Source organism: Raphanus sativus, chromosome 6 (genome assembly GCF_000801105.2).
Source record: "Raphanus sativus cultivar WK10039 chromosome 6, ASM80110v3, whole genome shotgun sequence".
Classification (NCBI taxonomy): domain Eukaryota; kingdom Viridiplantae; phylum Streptophyta; class Magnoliopsida; order Brassicales; family Brassicaceae; genus Raphanus; species Raphanus sativus.
This window is the reverse complement of record NC_079516.1, coordinates 14483932-14507360: the sequence shown is the minus strand read 5'-3', so window position 1 is coordinate 14507360 and position 23429 is coordinate 14483932. Positions and strand designations below refer to the sequence as shown.

General features: G+C 30.7%; 2 protein-coding genes and 2 long non-coding RNA genes across 4 annotated transcripts; 2 read left to right on the top strand and 2 right to left on the bottom strand.

Moving 5' to 3' along the window:
• The first annotated feature begins 5542 nt into the window (after positions 1-5542).
• On the top strand, positions 5543-6682 carry LOC130496214 (uncharacterized). The gene is made up of 2 exons (XR_008935330.1): positions 5543-5640; positions 6368-6682. It is a non-coding gene; the product is annotated as an uncharacterized LOC130496214 (long non-coding RNA).
• Positions 6683-6787: 105 nt separating this feature from the next.
• Positions 6788-7906, bottom strand: LOC108810991 (cytochrome b-c1 complex subunit 7-2, mitochondrial). Its single transcript, XM_018583060.2, has 4 exons — positions 7754-7906; positions 7507-7664; positions 7314-7361; positions 6788-7094 (listed from the first exon to the last, which is right to left on the bottom strand). The coding sequence occupies exons 1-4, from the start codon at positions 7848-7850 to the stop codon at positions 7026-7028; spliced, it is 372 nt and encodes a 123-aa protein (XP_018438562.1). The 5' UTR covers positions 7851-7906; the 3' UTR covers positions 6788-7025.
• A 3260-nt stretch (positions 7907-11166) lies between these two features.
• On the top strand, positions 11167-14175 carry LOC108811168 (uncharacterized). The gene is made up of 3 exons (XR_001943248.2): positions 11167-12736; positions 13009-13084; positions 13872-14175. It is a non-coding gene; the product is annotated as an uncharacterized LOC108811168 (long non-coding RNA).
• A 6307-nt stretch (positions 14176-20482) lies between these two features.
• Positions 20483-22184, bottom strand: LOC108811049 (uncharacterized). The gene is made up of 7 exons (XM_018583112.1): positions 22077-22184; positions 21910-21996; positions 21633-21824; positions 21365-21523; positions 21217-21270; positions 21007-21138; positions 20483-20884 (listed from the first exon to the last, which is right to left on the bottom strand). Exons 1-7 carry the CDS (start codon positions 22182-22184, stop codon positions 20483-20485), a joined length of 1134 nt encoding a protein of 377 aa, XP_018438614.1.
• Between the last annotated feature and the right edge of the window lie 1245 nt (positions 22185-23429).

The window sequence follows — 23429 nt, the reverse complement described above, 5'->3', positions numbered from 1 at the left end:
AGATACAAAACGAGAGAGAGCTTGAACCTTCAACATACTTCAAAGAGAGAAAGCTCGAGATGGGTTTCCGTCGGAAAAGATTTTGCGTCGGAGAAGAGATAGAGCTCGTCGGAGAAGAGAGAGAGCTCGACGGAGATGAGAGAAAGAGCTCTGGAGATGGATTTTCGTTAGAGATCGAGGGAGAACTCGAGATGAGTTTGTGTCGAGATGAGTTTTCGTCATAGAGGAGAGCTCGAGATCGAGAAATATGGAGAGCTTTTGGAGTCTGACGGCCAAATGAAAAAAATACTAACCCTAGATATTTTAATGATTTGGGCGGCTATGTCCATCTGGTCTTATCCATAGGTCTTTAAGCGTATTTTGGCGTAGCCCATTTGGACAACAAAATATTTCGGATGGATTTGGCCGTGTCCATATTAGTCTGTATCGATTTGGACTTGGATCGTCCATGGACATAATGTCTAGTTGACATCCTTTATCCAAAAAAAAAGTTACTCGGTTTTGTTTGCTATTCAACTGTAATATTGCTTATATATCCGACGCAATAAAACTTTATGTTTACACTTACGTTTTCAAAATGTTTACATTTGAATTTAAATTCTGTTTTCACGTTACTTCATGGACAAATAGTAAAAATTTGTCTGCCTTATTCTTATATTTAGTTTAATAGTTTCCAATTTTAGTGCTTTCTAAAGTCATCGTTCTTCAAGATTGGTCTATATTGAGTTCTGTGTACTTAATAACTAACTATATCACAGAGACTTCCACAATCTTGTATCAGAGAAAGGATATCAGATATGGCGACTACTTTGAATCAACCCACATATGAAGATGGTAACTTGTTATATATCAAAAATTATTTGTTTCGGGTTTAATTAAGTTGATTTAAATTTTATAGCCATGTCATACAAATGATCTTTTTCCATTTCGTTGGACAGATCGATTTGATCAAAGTTATTTGTTTTTTTTTTTGGTTTATAAACATGAAACTCATAATACTTTTCGATCGTTAGTTGTGCTGTTAATCAAATAAGAAAAAAGAATATGCTAAATTTTTTTTTAGATATTTGTGTATTAAAATGAATAAATTTTGGAAATTCTTTTGCGATAATTATATTTACATTACGTTGAATATGCTTTAGAAATCTTTACATCTTTTGTTAGAAATATCTATGATACGAAAGAAAAAGATTTAAAACCTTTAAAATAAGCAAAATATAAAGAAAAAATAAAAAAATCAAGCAAAAATATAGAGAAAAAGCAGCAAAAATGTGGAGAAAAAATCGATTGACAATCAAATTCTCTGTATAAATATAGGTGTTCTAAAGTATGATATTTAGAATATAAGATAAATCTAATTATGGTATTATTGATAAAAGTTATTAATATCTATTTATTAATTAACTATCCCAAATATCATGATATATATATGTATCTCAAAATATTGCTTTTTAAATAATAGTATACTATGGGTGGACGTTTAAGTACTCATTAGGGTTCGATTCAGGTCTATATGAGTTTCGGATTTTCACGGTTAAAATATGTAAAGATTTAATAATATGTTGCAAGTTGCAACGAACATCTTCAGCAGTGTTGACGCGACAGTTACTTTCCATCGAGAAGGAAAGGTAGGGTCCAAGCCTAATAGAATCTGTATACACTTAGTATTAAGTTAATCATAGTTAGCTTAGTCTAAACACACTTGTATATATAGTTACACTTGCACATCATTTACGTAAGGCTTGGGGATTCGGGCGAAACACCACAAGATGGTTTCTTTAGTGGTTTAATTTTATTAGTATTTACGAGCAGACGAAGTGAAACTGCAAACCAGGAAAAAAAAGACTCTAAAGCGATGTCGCAAACAATGTAAAACTAACCGGCGGCACAGGAGTGATGATGTATATGGTCCCGCGTGATTCTCCGGCACATGAGTGTTGGAGTTTGTGGATACAAAAAAGAAACGAAAAATTACCTACAGAAGATGATAAAATAAGATCTCAAGAAAGCTCTGGTTATGATTATTATTGATAGAATTAAATACCTAGTATTAAAAAAGAAAAAAAAATAAAGAAGACAAGAGATTTTTATTCCCCGGTGTTCACCGCACCTCTCCGATGTGGAAAAGTCGCTATATATCACCGAGGCTGGACAGAGCCAGCAATCCACTATCAACGAAGGTCGAGCTCTCTCTCAAATCAGAGAACACTAGAAGAAGATGAAGATACAGTGTTTGTTACGCTCTGTATAACTTGTACCAAAGCTCTCGGTTTAATCCTTTTATATGAATAAGGACTTAACCGGAAATTACAATCAACTTATATCAAACCAATTATACCCACATAACCGCTTGGCTTGAGATACAGTGAAACTTCTATAAATTAATAATATTGGGACTACACCAAAATTATAATTTTTTATTAATTTAGTGTGGGAAGAATCCTATTTTTTGTTCTTTTTTGAAAGCTATAAATCAACTTATGTTATGACCATAAAAAGTTAAAGGATATAATATCTCAAGTTGGAGAAACTTTTTAAACATAGGGTTATGACCATAGAAAGCTAAAGAATATGTTTGATGAAATCAATCCAAGGATGGTTAGTGTATATGAAGAGAAATTGTTGATCTGGTTTGTAGTTAATATCATTAATTAGGGGCTATCATTAATAGATCATAGATCATTGGTACCTATGTAATATTTGTCGATGGTTGAAATAAATTAATAAGTTAGATATAATTGTATAATATAAAATGGTGCACCTTTTTTTTTTGTCAAACAGAAAATGGTGCACGTTTAGTTTCAATAAATTGGGTTTAAATGTTACTTAGGTGTTAGTAAATGTAATGATGTGTTTTTATATTTAGTCATAACATTGTTCAATAGGCCCAAATTTAAAATATCTCAAAGTAATTTTTAAATAGGACTCTATTTTAATAGAATAGATAATTAAAAATACAGCAAAGCAAAATAGTTTTAAACAAAAATGGAAGTTTTAAAACTTCTAATAACCAACATTTTCTATATTTTTTTTTTCAAAAAAAAAAACATTTTCTATATTTTTCATCAAATAAGCCAGGCCCGGCCCTGATAGGAAGCCGTACAAGCATGGGCTTCCAGCCTTTTAAAGATATCAATAAAATTCGGCTATTTTGCCAAAATGTGTCTGTAGTCTAGTGGTATTTATAATGAGTACTTATCCTCATCAACTTGGGTTTGAAGTGGGGCTGGATCACTATCAGGCTTTTGTTTTGAGTCTTTTGACATAAGCTCCGGGTCCTATTAAACTCAGGACTAGGTCTGGGCATTTTACCCGGACCCGAAAATATCCAACCCGGAACCGATCCGAAGAATTATAAGTACTCATATGGGTTTTTTTATTTTGGATCCGCGGATCTCGGGTAAGACCCGGACCCGAACCGAGACCCGATCGGGTACCCGAAATACCCGAGATTTATTTTATATATTAAGTATATTTGGGTGATTGGGTATATTTTTGGTATTTCTAATTTTTTTTAAGTTTTAGGTTCGTATCTTCGGATATAATTTCAAATTTCGAGTGTAATTTTAGATTTTCAGAAAATATAATTTGGGTATTCAGATATTTTTTTAATTTTCAAGTCGGATTTTAGGTAAATATTCAGGTACTTTTATGGTTTTTCGGGTACTTTTCGAGTTTTCGGGTCTACTTTGTGTATTTCGAGTTTTTTGGGGTTTTATATACCCGAACCGACCCGGATCCGAACAATACCCGAATATTATAGGTGTTTTACGGGTACTGAAATTCTAGACCCGAACCGACCCGGACCCGACAAGACCCGACCCGGAACCGACCCGAAAATTATAAATACCCATATGGGTCTAAATTCCGAGGACCCGAAAGACCCGGACCCGACAAAACCCGATCCGAACCCGACCCGAAGACCCGGATGCCCAGGCCTACTCAGGACCAACCTATTCTGTTAAGTCATGTATATGAGGAAATAACCCCTCACTACTTCTCCGTAGCTCCCTTCTATTATCATATCCTTTGATTCCTCTCCGAAATCCTTGGTCGCTTTCTTCAGCTCCGCGAGGGTGAAGACTTTCACGCCTGTGGATGTATATACATACAGGATATATCATGTATCTAGAACTGAACAAAAGATTCGTTATAACATATACCTAATACATGAACAGAGATCTCCCCTGTATACAAATACCTGAAATTGTAACAAGTTGTTCGGTGGAAGGCGAGACACAGTTTCCCATTTCGATTTTGCAGTTTGAGGAAGAAGACAACGACTTACTTTTTCAAACATCTTCTAACAACTAATGAAGGACGACTAGTACTATTGAGCTGGTCAAGACTTTAAAATGTCAAACTTAACGCGTTTTAAAACGTCAACACCTGATCCGACGGTTCCTTTTTAACAAATGTCATAAATCTAAGGTGAGAGGAAAAACGACGTCTCCAAGATGCAGTTAAACCAAAGACGACGTCGTTTTTAATAAAAACAATGAATCTAATTGTGTAGTTCATAAACCAAAGTTCACAATGTAGATAGCACAAGACTTGAGAACGTATCTTAGAATGAAGTTAAAAGGGTTGTGATTTATCTGGAAAATTTTCTTGTTATGGAGTGTTATGGAGATTATGTCAAACATTAGAAGCACTTTGATGTATATATGTTTTTGATGAATAAATTTTACATTCATTCAGAAACAAAAAAAAAAGCTTTATATTGAACCTTCACCTTTAACAACAGCTCTCAATAGGTATTTTACCAAAAAAAAAGGTTCTCGATAGGTGGCATCTGTGATCAAAGGTTAGAAGGAAGTAAGTAAGTAACTCGCATTTAATTCAACATTTTATTTGATCTTTAAGTAATTAATTAATGATTTAGGCCCCTGTTCTAATGTGACTCACATGGAAGTGTCTTCAATAAAACTCCATATCGTTTTCAACTGACCACTCTACTGACCACTCCTCATCTTATTTTTCTTGTCTACCACCGACTTATTCACTGGACCGTGCAAAAAATCGTTGTACATGATTCATGTAAAAGATGTTAAATGTGGCGTCTGTGAGGAACTTTGTAAACATAAACACTTAACCTCATATTTTGGTTGTACAAACTACCATGAATTTTCCCTTCCTGCACACTGTGGCTCAATAAAACTTCTATACATGACACATCTATATCATACAACCATATACGTTCGTAAACATGAGCCGTACATACTACATAGCCATGCAAAGCAAACTGTGTGGCCGATTGGAGCCTAAAAAGTAATACAACAGAGAGATGACTAGGATCTGTTTGGCTAATCCTATATAGGGCAAAAGAGACTTGTTTTAAGCATTGTAGAAAGTAAATAAGAGTAATAATCCTTCAAGTCCCTTAGTAAATTACTATAGTCACAATTGTAACCTCTACATATAAACGGTTGCATTGGACCCACACTATTTTTTAATTTTTGTGACATTTGTCAAAGAAAAATAACGAATAGTGGAACATATGAGACTTTTCAAAGCGTTACGCATTATTAGTTGTCTTTATGCGAAAAAGGCAAGTCGTCGTCGTCTTCTTCCTCAAACTCAGAATCGAAATTGGAAATTGTATCTCGCCTTTCACCAGAGGACTTGCTACAGCGTCAGGTATTTGTTGTATTTTTCTTGTAACACAAATTGTATTTGTTGTATACAAGCGACATCTCAGTATATTTACTATGCATATGTGATAGACGCTAGGGGTGGGCACGGAGCGGATATCCGGAATTTTAAGGATATCCGTGATCCGATCCGTGCCTTACGAATATTCGATTTTTCGATCCGATCCGATCCGTAATTTTTCGGATATTCGGAACATCGGATATCCGCGAATATCCGAATTTTTTCCGGATATCCGATTCGATCCGTAAAAAATAATAAAAATTAAAAAAATAAAGAAAAATAAAAGAAAAAGAAGAAAATTTGAAATAAAATTATAATATTTCATTATTTTTTTAATAAAAAATTACATACTTTCAAAATTTTTAATAACTAAATAATTAATTTAGTGAATAAAAACATTATAAAACTTATATAAAGATATAAAAGTATGTATATTTATAATTTTATAAACATGTATACATATATATGTATATAACGGATCGGATCGGATATCCGTTTCTAAAAATATTAGTATTTGTGATTTGCTTCGTCTTTGACGGATATTGGATTTTATTATTTGCTTCGATTCGTTAAGTTACGGATATTCGGATTTTTCGGATCGAATCGGAACGAATAACGGATCGAATCAAAATTTACGGATATTTTGCCCACCCCTAATAGACGCTTTTGTTCAGTTCTTAGACATATCCTATAATACATTATACACCCACAGGTGTGAAAGTCTTCACCATTGCGGAGCTGAAGAAAGCGACCAAGGTTTTTGGAGATCAGGATATGATAATAAAAGAGAGGTTCGGAGGAGTAGTGAAGGGATACATCGATCCCAAGATATGTAGATCATTTGAATGCGATGGCCAAGATATGAGAAGAAGAACTAATGTTTATAAATTATGTGGAACCAGCTTTTGAAAAATAAAAATTTGAGCAGACAAATCTCATGTTTATAATGGTCATTAACTATTCAAGTCCATGTTCCAGTGTAAGTAACATGGAAGTGTCTTCAATAAGACTCTATATACCGTTTTCTGCTGACCACTCTATTAAATTTTCTTGTTTAATTCACCGGACCCTGCCAAACATCATTCAACATGATTTATGTAAAAATGTTTAATGTGGCATAACTTTGTGAAGATAAACACTTAACCTCCTTTTTGGTTGTACTAACCACCAATACATCACGAAGCTTATTATACATTACACATCAATATTATAACCTTATACGTGCATAAACACGGACCGTGCATAGCCATACAAAGCAAATTGTGTGGCAGATTGGAGCCTAAAGAAATTATAATACAGAGACGACTAGGATCTGTTTGGTTAAGATGGCATTACAATACAGGACAAGAGAGAGACTAACATCAACATGCTTAAGGAATAGTCCTCTGGTAGAGAGGTAAAGCTCCCAAAGCCTCTCGCTCAGCTCTCTCTCGCTTCACCTGCACATGAATCCCCCAATGTAAGGAAAGGACGCTGCTATATAGGATTCCTCTAACACTTCAAAGAAAACACATTCACTTTTGATCATTCATTAAGCATCAGAACAAGAGTGTGAATAGTTGGTGTCAATCAAAACAAACATCTGGTTGTTTTCAGGCAAAACAGAGTTCGACTAGTTCTGTTTTTTTTTGTCTAACAAGAACTTCCATATGACTTACAAGAGCCAGCATTCCTTGGAGGTAGCTCCTGAATGGTGTCTGTACTGCCTGTGAAATCACAGAGAACAAAGCAACAATATCATCTCGTTTACTCGTTACTCTGTTACAATGCTTTATAAAACATGTTTATGGTCAAACAACACATAGCTATGGCCTATCTCTTAGCTCTGTCTCACTTTATTTAGAACCATACCTGGAGATCATCAGGGAGGTACTCATGTTTCATAGAGAGGTCCATTGCACGCTTAAGACGCTGGTTCCGAGCATCAACGACCTCACTAGGCAACCGGTTAAGCGCTTCTTTAATGTCAAGATCGTACATAGGGTCGTAGAGATCGTCGTACCTAAGACCTAATGTTCAGTAACATCAAGAATCAGAGACCATAAGCCAACAGAAAACTAGGGCTCGTTCCACCGAAACAGAGAGAAGAGAGAGGTACCGTATTTGCGGAGGCGGTTGGAGACGGACTTCATATGCAGACGAGCCAAGAAGTTCTTCTTCGGATCTACTAATCTCTGGAGAAACGACGACGCCATATCTTCTTCTGACTTCTCTGACTGCTATACGTTTGCGTTGGAGACACGTTATCTTTTTATTTTACCCGGGAAGGAAGAAGAAGAGTCGAGAGACATCTATCAAACGCGTCGTTTCGGTGAAACATCTTCTATCACCTTAGATTTGTGACACTTGTCAAAAAGTAAACGAAACGTGGATCATATGTTGACTTTGGATCATATGTTATATTGACTTAACAAAATGGAACCAGGTTACTAATCGTTTACTCGTTTTTAATTACTTGGTCGGAGATGTATGTAAGAAAAAGTGTAAAATTTAATTACTATGTATATGCTTTATTGGGCTAAAAACACTGGGATTGATGTAGCGTACATCGTATTCCCGTTAAGTTTTGGTTTTCTTATTTCCTTTTCTAGTTGCCTTTATATAAGGTGATCTCTTGATTTATAAAAGACACAACTTTTTTATCATTGATTTATATAAACTTAGAGCTTTGGTTTTTAAACCTCAATCTCTTGAATCCTTATTTTTTGGGTATTCTATAAGAATTCAACAGATTCTTAAGAAGGCTTAGCTAACGGGTATTCTCAGAATTCAATGTTACCTTCGCATTATCGGTTACTAACGGTATTTCCGCTCCGTCAATTGGTATCAGAGACTTAGAACTTCGATTCTTATCGTGGTTTTATCGATCTTGTGATGGCCCCTAGACCAGGCAAAGAACCAGCCAATGACTGGTCACACATGCAACAATTCCTGGAGGACTTTCAGGAAAATTTTCACGATGAACTCCGCAGAACGATGGCAAACGCTATCCAGAATGGAGTTCAAGCTGGCGTAGAAGCTGCACTAGCAGCGCAAGCAGCAAACACCCCACCACCCCAACGCCATCACCGCAACAACAACCCTATCTACGAAGAACATGGAGACGACGCCATGGATAACCCTTTTGGAAATCAAAACCGGTCGCACCATCATCCTCAACAACGCCATCATGACGATGATCGCTGGAAGTCGGGTATTAAAATTGATATCCCAGAGTTTCATGGAGGTTCCCAACCGGAGGAGTTGCTCGATTGGTTTGTGACAGTCGATGAATTTTATTGAATTCAAGGACGTTCCAGAACAAAAGAGGGTGCCTCTCATCACTACGCGTTTTCGTGGACATGCCGCTTCCTGGTGGAATCAACTCAAACTCTCTTGCTCTCGCCGTGGAAAAGAAAAGATTGTTTCATGGGACAAGCTCAAGAAACATTTGCGGAAAACTTTCGTCCCATATAATTTCCTACTTATGTCAACTATATGTTATATACATGTAGAACTTTATAAACTGTTTCCTACTTATGTCAACTATATAAATGCATATAATATTTAAGAATCTGACAAAACAGAGTATATATTTGTACTTACTGTTGGTTGGTCTTGGAGGGTAGAGAGCTTTCATGGCAATACCATCAATGAGTGGTCCACAAGCTGGATCTTCTTCTTGACCTGGATTATGAATCACTATCTCTGCGATCTCACTCTCGGCCTGTAGTCTTAGCAAGCTGGACAGGAACAATTGTAGTCTTCTTCCTGTAAACAATAGAGACCATTCAAAAAGCTGAGTGAATGGTCGAGATACAAAACGAGAGAGAGCTTGAACCTTCAACATACCTCAAAGAGAGAGAGAGCTCGAGATGGGTTTCCCTCGGAGAAGAGAGAGAGTTCGCGTCGGAGAAGAAATAGAGCTCGTCGGAGAAGAGAGAGAGCTCGACAGAGATGAGAGAGAGAGAGCTCTGGAGATGGGTTTTTGTTAGAGATCGAGGGAGAACTCGAGATGAGTTTGTGTCGAGATGGGTTTTCGTCATAGAGGAGAGCTCGAAATCGAGAGATATGGAGAGCTTTTGGAGTCTGACGGCCAAATGAAAAAAATATTAACCCTAGATATTTTAATGATTTGGGCGACCCATGTCCATCTGGTCTTGTTCATTGGTCTTTAAGCGTATTTGGGCATAACCCATTTGGAGAACAAAATATTTCGGACGGATTTGGACGTGTCCATATTAGTTTGTATCGATTTGAACATGGGTCGTCCATAGACATAATGTCCAGTTGACATCCCTATTTATATGAATTGTAGAATGATCTTCTTAAATTCAAATATAAGTTACAATAAATATTTATAATAACTAACCTCATCCACCACCCCTTAATACTAAATCCATCTCAAGTCTTAAATACTAAACCCTAATACTAAACTTACCCTAAATGTTCTATCTCATTTCACCATAATAGGATCGTTTTCTAACCACAAACATAAATCCTAAATAGTAAACACTACCCCAGCCTCAGTCCAATTTCAATTTCTAAATACTAAACTCTAAACCATAAATGTGAATTTCTAAACCCAAACCTAAATGTAAAATATAATATATAGAATTGAATATTGTTTAAGTATGATAAATAAATGTTCTATTCCATGTATCCAAAGTAGTATAGTATTATAACCATAAACATAATTCTAAAATACTAAACATTGCTCCAATCCCCCTAAATAATAAACTCTAAATTCCAATTTGTAAACCCAAACCTAATATAAAATATGATTTATAATAATTAAAACAGAAATATAAAAATAGTATATAAATTCTATACTATTAAACTATACTATCCAAAATGGAAAGAATAATAGACTTGTGAACTAAATACATTTATGTGGTTGAAAAAGAGATGACGTCTAATTTCAGATAAACACATAATTTAATTTGTTTTACTTTGCAGGTTTACCCAGTTACAAACAAAGCTAAATGACAATATTATATAAAGTACACATGATATAGTGAAAAGGTAGAGTTTTTGACTATAGAATGAATTATAATTTTATTGAATATCATATAATTTCCGTTCATTTAAACACATAGTAATGTTTCTCAAGAAAAAAAAGATACAAATCTTGAAGAGCAAAAGAGAAACTTTGAAGTTCAGTAAAAAGGAACCGAGATACAAATCTGGTTTTTTGTCGATTTGGATGCTTAAGAATCTAAGATTATAGATCGGTGATCAGTTCCAAATAGTGAGACAGAGAAGATGAAAGGAATGATCTGTAGATCCGAGTAACAGAAAAATGAAAACAGATTGATCTTGTTTAATACAAATGCTTATAATTTCTTGTTCATTGTGTTTACATTGATTCAGAGAAACTATATCAGATATGGCGAGTTTGAATAAACCAACAGATGAAGGTAACTTGTTATGTATCAAAATTATTCGTTTCGGGTTTAATTAAGTTGATTTAAATTTTATAGACATGTCATACAGATGATCTTTTTTCCATTTCGTTGGACAGATCGGTGGTGTAGAAGAAAGCGCAAAACTCTCACCAATAAGATAAGCTATTTTTTTTTGGTTTATAATCATGAAACGCATAATACTTTACGATCGTTAGTTGGTGCTGTTAATCAAATCAGATTGATTTTGTTTAGTAATCTACTTATCAATAAACATAGTAAATAACTAAATTTATTAAATATAGTAGTCAACTTAGTTCAATAATCAAATTATTCAATATAATATGAGATGATGTATGTCAAACTACAATTCTAAATAGTTATAATAAATTTATCATAATTGAATTATCTAACGTAGTTAAATACATTAAACTAAAAATTTTCAACGCGGTGGAAGTATGGATCTCATATCTTGTCGTCTACCTTTATAATAACCTACTTTTTTTTGGACTTAAACAGTCTACTTTTTATGTCTATTAAACTATTATACTATTGTATGTTTGGATATAATTTTGGTTTGGTGATACACGCTTATACGGTGATGTATTAGTCGTCAGTTAAGATTATAATAGGGACATTATAATTCACAAGTATGCAAAAAAAAAAACATTATAATTCACATGAATAAATACTGTATTATATGATAACTATAGTAAAATAAAAATGATAACGACCCTGATACACTTTGCCAATGAATTAATTGTTTTTGAGATCAAACAATCGGTCTGTCATGTTGATGCTAAGGTTTATGTTTTTTTTTTCTTTTTAAAATAGCTGTGTAGATGACCCCATCTATGTCCACTTTTATATAGTGGCGTCCAATATAGTGTTTTTCAGAACTACCTAAAAATATCCAACAATTAAACTAAACCGACCATATACTGCTATTTTACTAAACCGAAATGAACCAAACTTCTCTTTAGAAAAGGCTTTTACGACAATTCAGTTGTCCAAAGAAAAGGAGAAGTATGCTACAAGCATAAAGTAGCCCTCAACGTAAACGAAAGATAAAAAGTGGCCCAATACGTAACCAACTCAATTAATTCCTTAGAAGATTGGTCGAAACTTAGGGACATTTAATAACGTTGTTTCATTATTGTATTATTAGTGTGAAAATTAAGTGTATTGATGATGTGGATGTGGTCACTTTAAATGCGGATGAAGACTATATATGGTGAATTTGTTTTGGGGGAAATATTTTAGATTTTCAGTTCGATAAAAAGAGAGGTGTGTGTGTGGCGAGAGACTCGAGAGAGTTGATAGGTTTACGAGATTAGAGGTTGACAAAGAAGCTGAATACTTTTTGAAACAAATATTTACTTTAATGTCAGCCGTTAATTTATCGAGATACTAATTGAACCAAAAACTCAACTTGAAACTATAAAATTATATTAATTTATAGAGATATTAATTTATAGATTATTAATTTAAAGAGGTTATACTGTATATGCAATATCATCATCACTATATGGGTAATTGTTGTAAATTGTTATTTACTAAGTTATTCCTCCCAATATAAGTAGTCATCGCCCTTTGCTGTCTTGCATCTCTTCCCTCTCTCTTTATACTTGACTAAAGATTCTATCATCCCTCTGTCTTGCAGCTTGTTCTACAGGATTTCTTTGCAAAAAAAAAGGGTTAGTTACTCGGTTTTGTTTGCTATTCAACTGTAATATTGCCTATATATGCGACGCAATAAAACTTTATGTTTACACTTACGTTTTCAAAATTTTTACATTTGAATTTAAATTCTGTTTTCACGTTACTTCATGGACAAATAGTAAAAATTTGTCTGCCTTATTCTTATATTTAGTTTAATAGTTTCCAATTTTAGTGCTTTCTAAAGTCATCGTTCTTCAAGATTGGTGTATATTGAGTTCTGTGTAATTAATAACTAACTATATCACAGAGACTTCCACAATCTTGTATCAGAGAAAGGATATCAGATATGGCGACTACTTTGAATCAACCCACAGATGAAGAAGGTAACTTGTTATATATCAAAAATTATTTGTTTCGGGTTTAATTAAGTTGATTTAAATTTTATAGCCATGTCATACAAATGATCTTTTTCCATTTCGTTGGACAGATCGATTTGATCAAAGTTATTTGTTTTTTTTGGTTTATAAACATGAAACTCATAATACTTTTCGATCGTTTGTTGTGCTGTTAATCAAATAAGAAAAAAGAATATGCTACAAAAAATCTTTAGATATTTGAGTATTAAAATGAATAAATTTTGGAAATTCTTTTCAATAATTATATTTACATTACGTTGAATATGCTTTAGCAATCTTTACATCTTTTGTTAGAAATATCTATGATACGAAAGAAAAAGATTTAAAACCTTTAAAATAAGCAAAATATAAAGAAAAAATAAAAAAAAATCAAGCAAAAATATAGAGAAAAAGCAGCAAAAATGTGGAGAAAAAATCGATTGACAATCAAATTCTCTGTATAAATATAGGTGTTCTAAACTATGATATTTAGAATATAAGATACCACAACGATTATGACTATAATCATCTTTTAATCATCAACGATTTCACAATCAAATTCTCTTTTTGCACCAAAAAAAACTATATAATCATGTTCACTACGTTTCTGTAAAAAGTCTTCTAATGACATGCCATAAATCCACATTATGACTATTAATCATCTTTTCTTTAGATACCACAGCGATTATGACTATAATCATCTTTTCTTTACATACTGACGTAAAATGGTTAGTTCGTGTCCATGTAACTATTTTAATTGTCCCTTTTTTTACAGGAATGGATTCTGCTGAGAACGTCGCCTGAGCTCTGGGAGACCCAGATTGATACCAAGAGAGCAGCACTCCTTTTCCTAGTTTTTCTTTTTTCTCTTCTGTTTTTGGTGCCTACGCCTTAGAGTCGTGACAACAGACTCACGGATCGCACCAGCTCCTCCAGAGGTAGAGCTCCAGCCATAGGAAGGCAATAAAATTAGTACATTTAAAAAAAATACTTAGTTAACTTATATGTCTAGTTATTTATAAATGTTTTTCTTTTTGTTATTTATAAATGTTTCTTTGTTATGTATAAATGTTGTACCTCTTTATTGTAGTAGAACATTTCTTGTGTAGTTATTTATAAATCTAGTGTAGTTATTAATTTATAAATGTTCCTTTTTATTATTTTTGTATACTTATTTATAAATGTTTCTTTGTTATTTTTAAATGTTGTATTTCTTTATTCTACTGAAATATTATTCATTATATTCAAGTGCACAAAAAAAATTGTGTTCTTCTTCTTTTTGTCATTTAACTAAATGTTTGTTAACAGAAAAAATTAACTAATGCTTTTCACTTTTATCTTCTGCTTTAGTTTTAAAGATTTTTCCTCTTTGTATGAAATATTAGAGTTTGACTCAGATTATTTTCATATTACTTTGAAAAATTTAAAATCAAATGCAAAAAAGTAAGTGTTTCAAGTATACTTTTCTGTTTTGGTTAACTTAAACATGATCTACTTTTGATCATGATCTACTTTTGATGGACCTATTTCTCTTTCAGAAGTATCATATAGTAACAGTTCCGCACAATATTTTACCCTCATCCTAATTTTCCATCTATTGAATTTAAAAACGTATATCCCCACATTTTGAAAGTTCCAAACATATTTACACATAATAATTGGTTTTAGCGGTTTAGAGCAAAACCGTGATATGAAATCACTTATACCAAATACCAAACTAAATTAAAACATGACTCGGTTTTAATCTGATCTGTAGAACAATCAAATGACAATAAACGTAACCCAATATGTTTCTCCTCTCTTGGTGATGGGTAAAAAAAATAAAACACTATCTTCTCATCTCTATCAAATCTCTTTCTCTCCTCTGTAATGAGTGACAAAATTCACTTTGTCCTTCATCTCTTCCGTTTTGGTTGCTCAATGATTATTATTTGTTTCCACCTCTATCACATTTCTATCGCTTCTCTGCATTTTTCATGAGTCATTTGCTTTTGAAGCAAACAATTAGGTAATTTAATGTAATATCCACAATTTATAAGTAAATTCATATTTATCATGTTCTTAAATTCATTTATAAAAATTAATTATATTTATGAGTGAAAAATGACATTAGATATAATTAAAAGGTTATTTCAAGTTTTTAATTCTATTGGTATTTCAACTTTAATAATATAGATAGGAAAACACGTTTAGCTATTTTAGTATTTATGTTGTTAGTATTTTTAGGCAATACTTTGGAGCATTATGAACTGTATAAGGATTTTCAAAACTAAAATATACTTAACTTTATTAATATTAAGGTTTTTTAATGATGAGACAATTCGGTGACCATAATCTGGAAAATCGTTGTAACTATATTTATATTTTCCAAAATCGCTTTAAATGATAATGATTGTCGTCAAAATTAATAATTCTAGGATTAACTAAAATCTTAAAGAATAATCGACATGCCATATATATAGTTTTCCATACGTTTTACTTTTATTTAGCAAGTCATTTATTTTTTTGTATTAAATGATATTGATTGGTGGCCAAATTTAAAAATAAAAAGTGGTCTTTTCTTGTAAATATGATAAAAATTCAAGGGAAAATACTTTATATTTGTTTATGGTATGTTCAGTTTATATTATAATTAATAATTCAAGTAACTATTTTATAGTTTCAGCTGCCACTTCAGTTCTATTTTTAAATCTAACTACAGTTACATATTTTTAATTTAGTTAGATTAATATATTTGTACTTAATAAAAATAAAATATTAAAATTATATATAATTATACTATTTAGTTATATAATAAATCAAGTTGTAGTCTATGTTCTTACAATTTCATATTTTATGGTATTTTATTAAATATGTAAAATATTAACAAGTATACATGGTTTAAACAAAAAAATTAAATAATTTTTTTAAAATCACTACAGAAGTTTATCAATGTGAAACGGGTTAAAAATATATTATCACATTTCAGTTTATAATATTTAAATATACATTAATAAGATATTATTAAATTTATACTTGTTTTAAAGTAAGATAATATATATTTTTCAATATAACATCACGGGTTAGAACCTTGAAAATATAAATAGCGCTTTGTAGTATTTATTTTAAATTATTTTCAAAAATACAAACGGTATAATTATACATCACAAAATAAAGTTGCACATTTTATATTATAATTTAAGATCAAAACCTAAATTATGCAGTTATAACAAAATTAAAATTACAATCTTAATAAAATACTAGATCTTGACCCGCCCAACCGGCCGGGTATTTATTTTATGTTATTAGTTTTTTATTTATAAATGATATATTTTTAATATTTAAACATAAATTTAGATTGAAAATTAACAGTTTTAGTTATAATAAAAATTAAAAGTATAAAAAATATTTTGATATAAATTTTAAATTCCTAATTAAAATAATATAGAGATGGGTCATATTTTTTTCCAATTCCAAAATCTTAGCATTCTTAATAACAAATAAAATAATTTATAAATACATAAAATATATAAACATATTTGAAATTAAAATAAATTTGTTATAAAAAAATCTTACGTCATTGTTGTTTATTTCTATAGTTTGACCCGTGGCCGTATAAATATTTGCTTTCACTTCAATTTTTTTCTTTGTTCTAATGATAATATCTATCTATATATATGTGTGTAAATTAATATGTATTACATAATTGTTAGTATAGCATTTTAAAACAAAATTTTTATTTATTACTTTAAATAATTATATTATGTGATTTTAGTCGTCTATTATATCACAGTGTATCATATAAAAATCTAATATTTATAACTAATTGGACTTATATTATAAAAGTGTTATACTAACAATTTATAAATAAAATATTTTATATTTTATTTATATGATATATAAATTGATTTTGATGTGTGATTTTTATTTTATTATTTTTATTAATAAATATTGAAAAATATTAAATGTTAACAAAAAATCTATAAAGAAATTTATTTTGGTTAAGATTCATTCTATTAAAGAAATCTATTTTTAAATTAGGAAAATACATTAAATACTTAAATCTATCATTTAAATAAGGAAAAGACAAAATTCTCTACTATCTTTGTTACCAAACAAAATTTTTTTTAAAAAACTCCTATCCCTATTACCAAACAAAAGCTTAAAGTACTTCTACTTTAATAAGATAGATTTCTCATTTAATTTCCAGCTACTTTAGTTAAATAGTATAAGGCATGGGTCATAATTTTTACTATCCCAAAATTTAGCATATATTAAATAAAAAATTAAATAAATTATATAAATTCGAAAAATATATAAATAATATTGGAGATATAATTTCTATTATTTTTTTAAAATAATCCCGTGCTTTTAAATCCAGCTGAACTGAAAGGTTGAAATGAGTTTGTATTAAAATAATAGTCAAACATAAAATTTAAAAACTTATTTACTTCAGTATTATTGAAATTGTCATTTCATTTAGTACTCTAATATCTCTTGTTGCTGAAAATATCTTTTGCTGTGAGATTTAGAAGTTTTTGAGTGATTTTAAAGTATCTGAACTAAGTTCTTAACTTACAAACTAGACCTTGACCTGCCCGACCGGGCGGGTATTATTTATGTTTTTATTTTTTTATTTATACAAAATGATATATTTGTAATATTTAGACATAAATTTAGATTGAAAATTAATATTTATAGTTATAATAAAAATTGAGATTAAATGTTTAACAAAATATTTTGATATAAATTTTAAATTTTCTAATTAAAATAGTATAGAGGTTGGTCATAAATTTTTTCCAATTCTAAAATCTTAACATTCTTTAAAAAAATATAAATGAATAAAATATAATCTTGCACTGTTGTTGTTTATTTCTATAACTTGACCCGTGGCCGTATAAATATTTGTTTTCACTAAATTTTTTCTTTGTACTACTGATAATATATATATATATATGTATTTGTAAATTATATGTATTACATTATTGTTAATATAACATTTCAAAACAACAATTTATTTATTACTTAGATATGGAAAAAATGTAAAGATAATTTATTATTCACCAAATTTTAGAAGTTAGCGTAATTATAGGATAAGTTTCTGTGTTTTATAGGTATATTAAATATTTGAGAGTGATTATAGGTTAGAACTTATTGCCAGCAAAGATATTATGTTTAGATATTGAATTTATTTTGGCTAAAGAAAAAAAAATCATCTATTGGTATAAATAACTTCCTTCTATGTGAAGATGTTGTTTCCGATTTTTAAGGAAAAATCAGAGTGAGAAAACATGCATTTAATAATCTGAAAAGACAAGATTTTTTTTAGGAATGTCAATTAATAGGTTTAGTGGCATGGATTTGTAATTAACATTGAAAACTCAGAGGCATTTCCTAAATGTACTTCTCTTTTAATAATAGAGATTAAACTTTAAAATCTCATGGTTTTAGATAAGATTGTTACATAGTTTTAAATCATATCAAATTCAACAATTCATATAAAATCATCTAAAAACAATTAACTTTACGCTCTAGATCGAATACACTTACCTAAATGTCACCAAGCTAGAGTGGTTCTAAACAGTTTTTTTTTATTAATCGAAGATTTTAAAATTTGAACCAAAACTATTGAAACCAAATATTAATGTAAAGCAGAATCGTATACCAAATATGTGTCAAGTAAAAACAGCTTGATATTTTTGCAATCCCCTAATTGTTTTCTGAATAACTGAAGCTTCTTTCATATATAATGTGTCTATGGTAGGGTAAAGTATACAGTTCTAAATGTGAATCTTAGAAAATATCGTTCTCATAAAAAAAATAAAAATATGTTAATCGTTAACTTATGTTTTTTTATTACATATATTAACTTTTATTTTAACAAATATAAATTTGAAAATCGTAATTGATTAGAAAAATATGATAGATCTTGTTTGAATAAATAACATATTATTCGTTTTATATCTTAGGAAATTGCTTGTCCAGGTCACCAATTATAATAGGCATGGGCATTCGTTTTTTTCGGTTTGGTTCTTTTGGTTTTCGGTTTTCCGGTTCTAGAGATATATGAACTGTTTAGTTGTTTATTAAAATTAATTCAGTTTGGGACTAGTTATTTTGGTTCGGGACACAATTATAAGGACATGTAACATCTGATAACTTTCGGTTCTAATTAGTCTTTGGATTAATTTTGGATAATTCGAGTGAAATACATATTTTGGATTTTCCGATAAAAATGGGTAACTAGATAACTTTTAATATTTTGAATGAAAACTATTTGGTAATTTGGTTCTTTAGGCTAATTATTATAATTTAAAAAATTATGGATAAAGATATTAAGATAATCCATTTTTTGATATTTCGGTTTGTATGTAATACTTTTAGAATACTTGGTAATTTCAAAACAAAATATAATTAATATTTTAATATACATAAACTGTATTTCAGGTATCTGGATATCTATTCAATTCTCGGTACGGTTCTGCTTTTTTGGTTTTAAAAGATAAGAACCTCCCAATTATTTGTAAATTTTGATTTGTTTAGGGTTTGATATTTTCAGTTTGGTCCTAGTTCGGTTTTCAGTTCGGTCCTAGTTCGGTTTTCAGTTCTGGGTTTATATGTCATACCTAATTTAAAATGAAATTCAGCTGGAAAACACGTATGAGGGTATAATTAAGAAACATATATTATATAATCCAACAAGCAATGAGTAATGAAGATTAGAATCCAACAAGCAATGAGATTATATTATATAATCACTTACGGCTAATGAAGATTAGAATATGATTTGAACGATGCTATGTTACTATTTTTCATTTATATTTGGTGATCGTCTTTGATGCTTATGTCAAAGGAGTTTATCTCGCCAACTGATTGTAATGTAAGCCTCGACATTTTTGTTTACAATCTTTCCATATTTATCTTAAACAAATATTTGAATTCCCGTATAAAAGAGGAAGTAATATTTATATGTCCATAAAAATCGGTGATTTTTTGTGGTAACTAGTTCTGTTGATTTTTCCTCTGTTATATCGTTACATGAATATATATCGAACCTAGTATATTTGCGGTCTTAAGAAAGCAAACTAGTAAAATGTCAACTAGTATAACTGTATAAGGATGGTTGGTTAGACGGCTCTGCTCCTTGCTATTCATAACTAAGTGAGAAAGAATAATTTTTTTATATTTTAAACCATACAAATGTAGTGGGTTGATTATTAGATTACTAAGTAGAGTCAGATCTACAAGTTAAGTTATGAAGAGGCGTTAACCTTGAGAAAAAAACAAGAATGACACATCTGCATAACAGTTTGAATTTTATTAATTTATAATATATTTATTAAATGCCAAATTTAAAGAGTACATTCTTTTTTTTTTTTGAAGCACTAAAGAGTACATTCACAAATGTCAAACCCCACATGAATTTCCTCCCGGACCACCATAGTTGAAAAAGAAACCGAGTGGATACTTATAGAAAACTCCTCTCTTACCAACGATTAACCTATAACATTTCTCACTATCTACCAAATAATTGATAGGAAAAGAGTTCATATTGCGTTGTTCATAGTTGGAATTCAAGACTTCAATATTTGTAAAAATTGCTGAATTGTGGCGGTCTCCATTTGGAAAATTACCATTACCCATGGGAGGGCTTGAACCAGAACGCGAAGCTTGAACAACACCACCAACTCCAGCTATATTTGCACCATTGTCTAAAAGGTTAAATAGCTCTTTCGGCCAATAACCGATATCTACACTAGGTGCATTTCTCAAAAATCGTGTAATCCACCAGTTTCCTGTATTTTTATCCTGTTTCCATATTTTAAGAGACATGACATGTACATTTATCAGTTCAAAATATACTAGTCTAGAGATGTTATAGTCAAATATATCAACATAAGTTTGCTTATAAACTGATTATAAGTAATAACCTGATGAATGGAATAATACAAATAGCCAGGGACCCCTGGCTTAAGGTCATTGGGCTCGACAATAGGAACCACCTTTGATACTTGAACAAACCCTGGACATGCAGTATTGTAACATCCTTTTCCATCCTTACCCTATTAAACAATATTTAATATCATACATGTTATATGATCAAGGTATTCACCAAAAATAATTTGTTTGCATCCACATACCTTCCAAAATCCAAATGTCCAAACACGTTGGTCTCCAAATAAATCTGGATTTATCTAACAAGACAGAATTGCAATACTGTAAGAATATACTCAAAAAATTGACGTAGCAAATGGATTAAAGAATATACTTATAAAATGTAAAACCTACCATCCAGCCGGCTGAGATATAATTGACTTGGTTTCCAGATCCACTGCCTACATATATTTGACCATATGAGGCTTGATCTTTTCCCACATTTAGTTTAAATCCACTAAAATAAGCTTTTACACCACGAAATGGACCACCGGATGATCTTACTCCAGCAACCTATAAAAACCATTTAAATTAATGGCATACTGTTTTATATACATAAAACATTTTTTTAAACATACAATATTAGATATGTCGTATTAAGAAAATTGACATGAGTGCTTACATGCGTTCCCGGACTATCAGTTGATAGCGGATGAAAATGCTTTTCAGCAAATATTTGTGAGTTTGTGATAAATTCTTTTGTGCTTCTCAATATAGGAACAGTTCCATTTGGACATTCTATTTCATTTTTGTTAGATATTTCGTTTTTGCCTGTTTGCATCTTTAATTCAGGTCTTGAAACTGATGGTTTGATCTTCAAAAAGAAAAAAAAAATTGTATAACCAAATATTTATACCTATACATGTATAAACGTACAGAAGAAATCTGAAGCAATGTACCTGAATTTTGTGGGTTTTGAGCAAGGGATGATTGATGTCTGGTTGGTTATAAATATCTACGCAATCATATGTTACGTTTTCTCTTATCTGTCAAGAACAAGAAAAAACACATGAGATATCAGGATAGCAGAAGAAACAGTGTGTCTCAAGTTGTGTTTTAAAATAACTTTGAAAGATTTGAGAGGCATTGTCCTTTGATTAGAATGAGCTATAGCTGTTGAAAGCAGAAGAGATAATAGATGCATAACAAGCGACATCCTAAGTATGGTTGACATTTTATTTGTTTTGTGTCCTCCTTATTGAAAATACTGTACTATTTATATACACACACAATGATGAAAGAGAGAAGCAAAATAGTACTAACTGTTAACGCACAATTTTATTTCTTTGTAGTGAAAACATGAATTTTTGTTTGACTGAGTTAATTAAGGTAAGGCTATAAATGAAATGGAATGTTGAATCTATACTATTAAATCAGGATCTTATTGATTTTTTATTAAAAATGTCATTTTCTTTACTAACATTATATATTTCATTAAGGGAATCAAATAATATTAATAACACATTTATATTAGATCATTTTTTGGATTCAACCCACTGTCTACATCAGATCTCTTTTGGGCCATTTGAGCTGATTAAAAATTCAGATCCAATTCTTATTTTTCTTTCTTATTTTTCTCGCCAAGTTCAAATAATTTCTTTTCAACCATTCTTAATATTTTGTGTAGTAAGCAAAAATTAATCACTTAATTATTATATTTTTAATATAATTTAAGCATTCATAAAAAAAAAAAAATTTCATTGAAAAGTATAAATCTTTATTAAAAGTATATAATTTTTTTATTTAAAAATTAACCACATAATAAAATTAATTATCAGAGTTATACCAACTTAATTCATTAAAAATAAAGTTTAATTTTCTAAACATAAATACTCATTAGACCCGGACGTTCGGGTACCCATTCGGGTACGGATCGCTTCTTTCGGGTATCGGGCTTTTCGGGTTTTGAAATTAAACCCCATTCGGGTATTATAAAATTTCGGGTCGGGTTCGAGTCGGATCTTTTCGGGTCCGGATGGGTTCGGTTCTCATGCATAAGAACCTGAAAAATAACCAAATAACCAAAGTATCTAAAACGGATTCGGTTATTTGTACTCAAAGTAACCAAAGTATCTGATTTGGGTCAAATTTTTGTATCCAAATTAATCAAAAGTAACCAAAAGTAACCAAAAATATATATTCTATACCGTTTTTTTGGGTAAATTTTTATCCAAACTATCATATTTTATCCAAAAATACTCAAAAGTACCGAAAATAACTACTATATTTAACTTATAATATTAATTTAAAATATTAAAATAATTATAAATATAATTATAACATATATTTTTAGATATATATTCACATTTTGGGTATCTTCGGGTACTCATTTGGTTCTCAGATTGGGTTCGGGACCGGTTCTTCGGATATAGCAATTTAGAACTCATTCGGATATTTACTCCGGGTCTGATTGGGTTCG

Coding starts and splice junctions, on each gene's coding strand:
- LOC108810991 (XM_018583060.2), bottom strand. CDS start 7,850: ATGGCGTCGTCGTTTCTCCAGAGATTAGTAGATCCGAAGAAGAACTTC. Junction 7,665..7,753: donor CAACCGCCTCCGCAAATACG/GTACCTCTCTCT, acceptor ACTGAACATTAG/GTCTTAGGTACGACGATCTC. Junction 7,095..7,313: donor TCCAAGGAATGCTGGCTCTT/GTAAGTCATATG, acceptor ATTCATGTGCAG/GTGAAGCGAGAGAGAGCTGA.
- LOC108811049 (XM_018583112.1), bottom strand. CDS start 22,184: ATGTCAACCATACTTAGGATGTCGCTTGTTATGCATCTATTATCTCTT. Junction 21,997..22,076: donor TGCCTCTCAAATCTTTCAAA/GTTATTTTAAAA, acceptor TGTTCTTGACAG/ATAAGAGAAAACGTAACATA. Junction 21,139..21,216: donor GGACATTTGGATTTTGGAAG/GTATGTGGATGC, acceptor ATTGTTTAATAG/GGTAAGGATGGAAAAGGATG.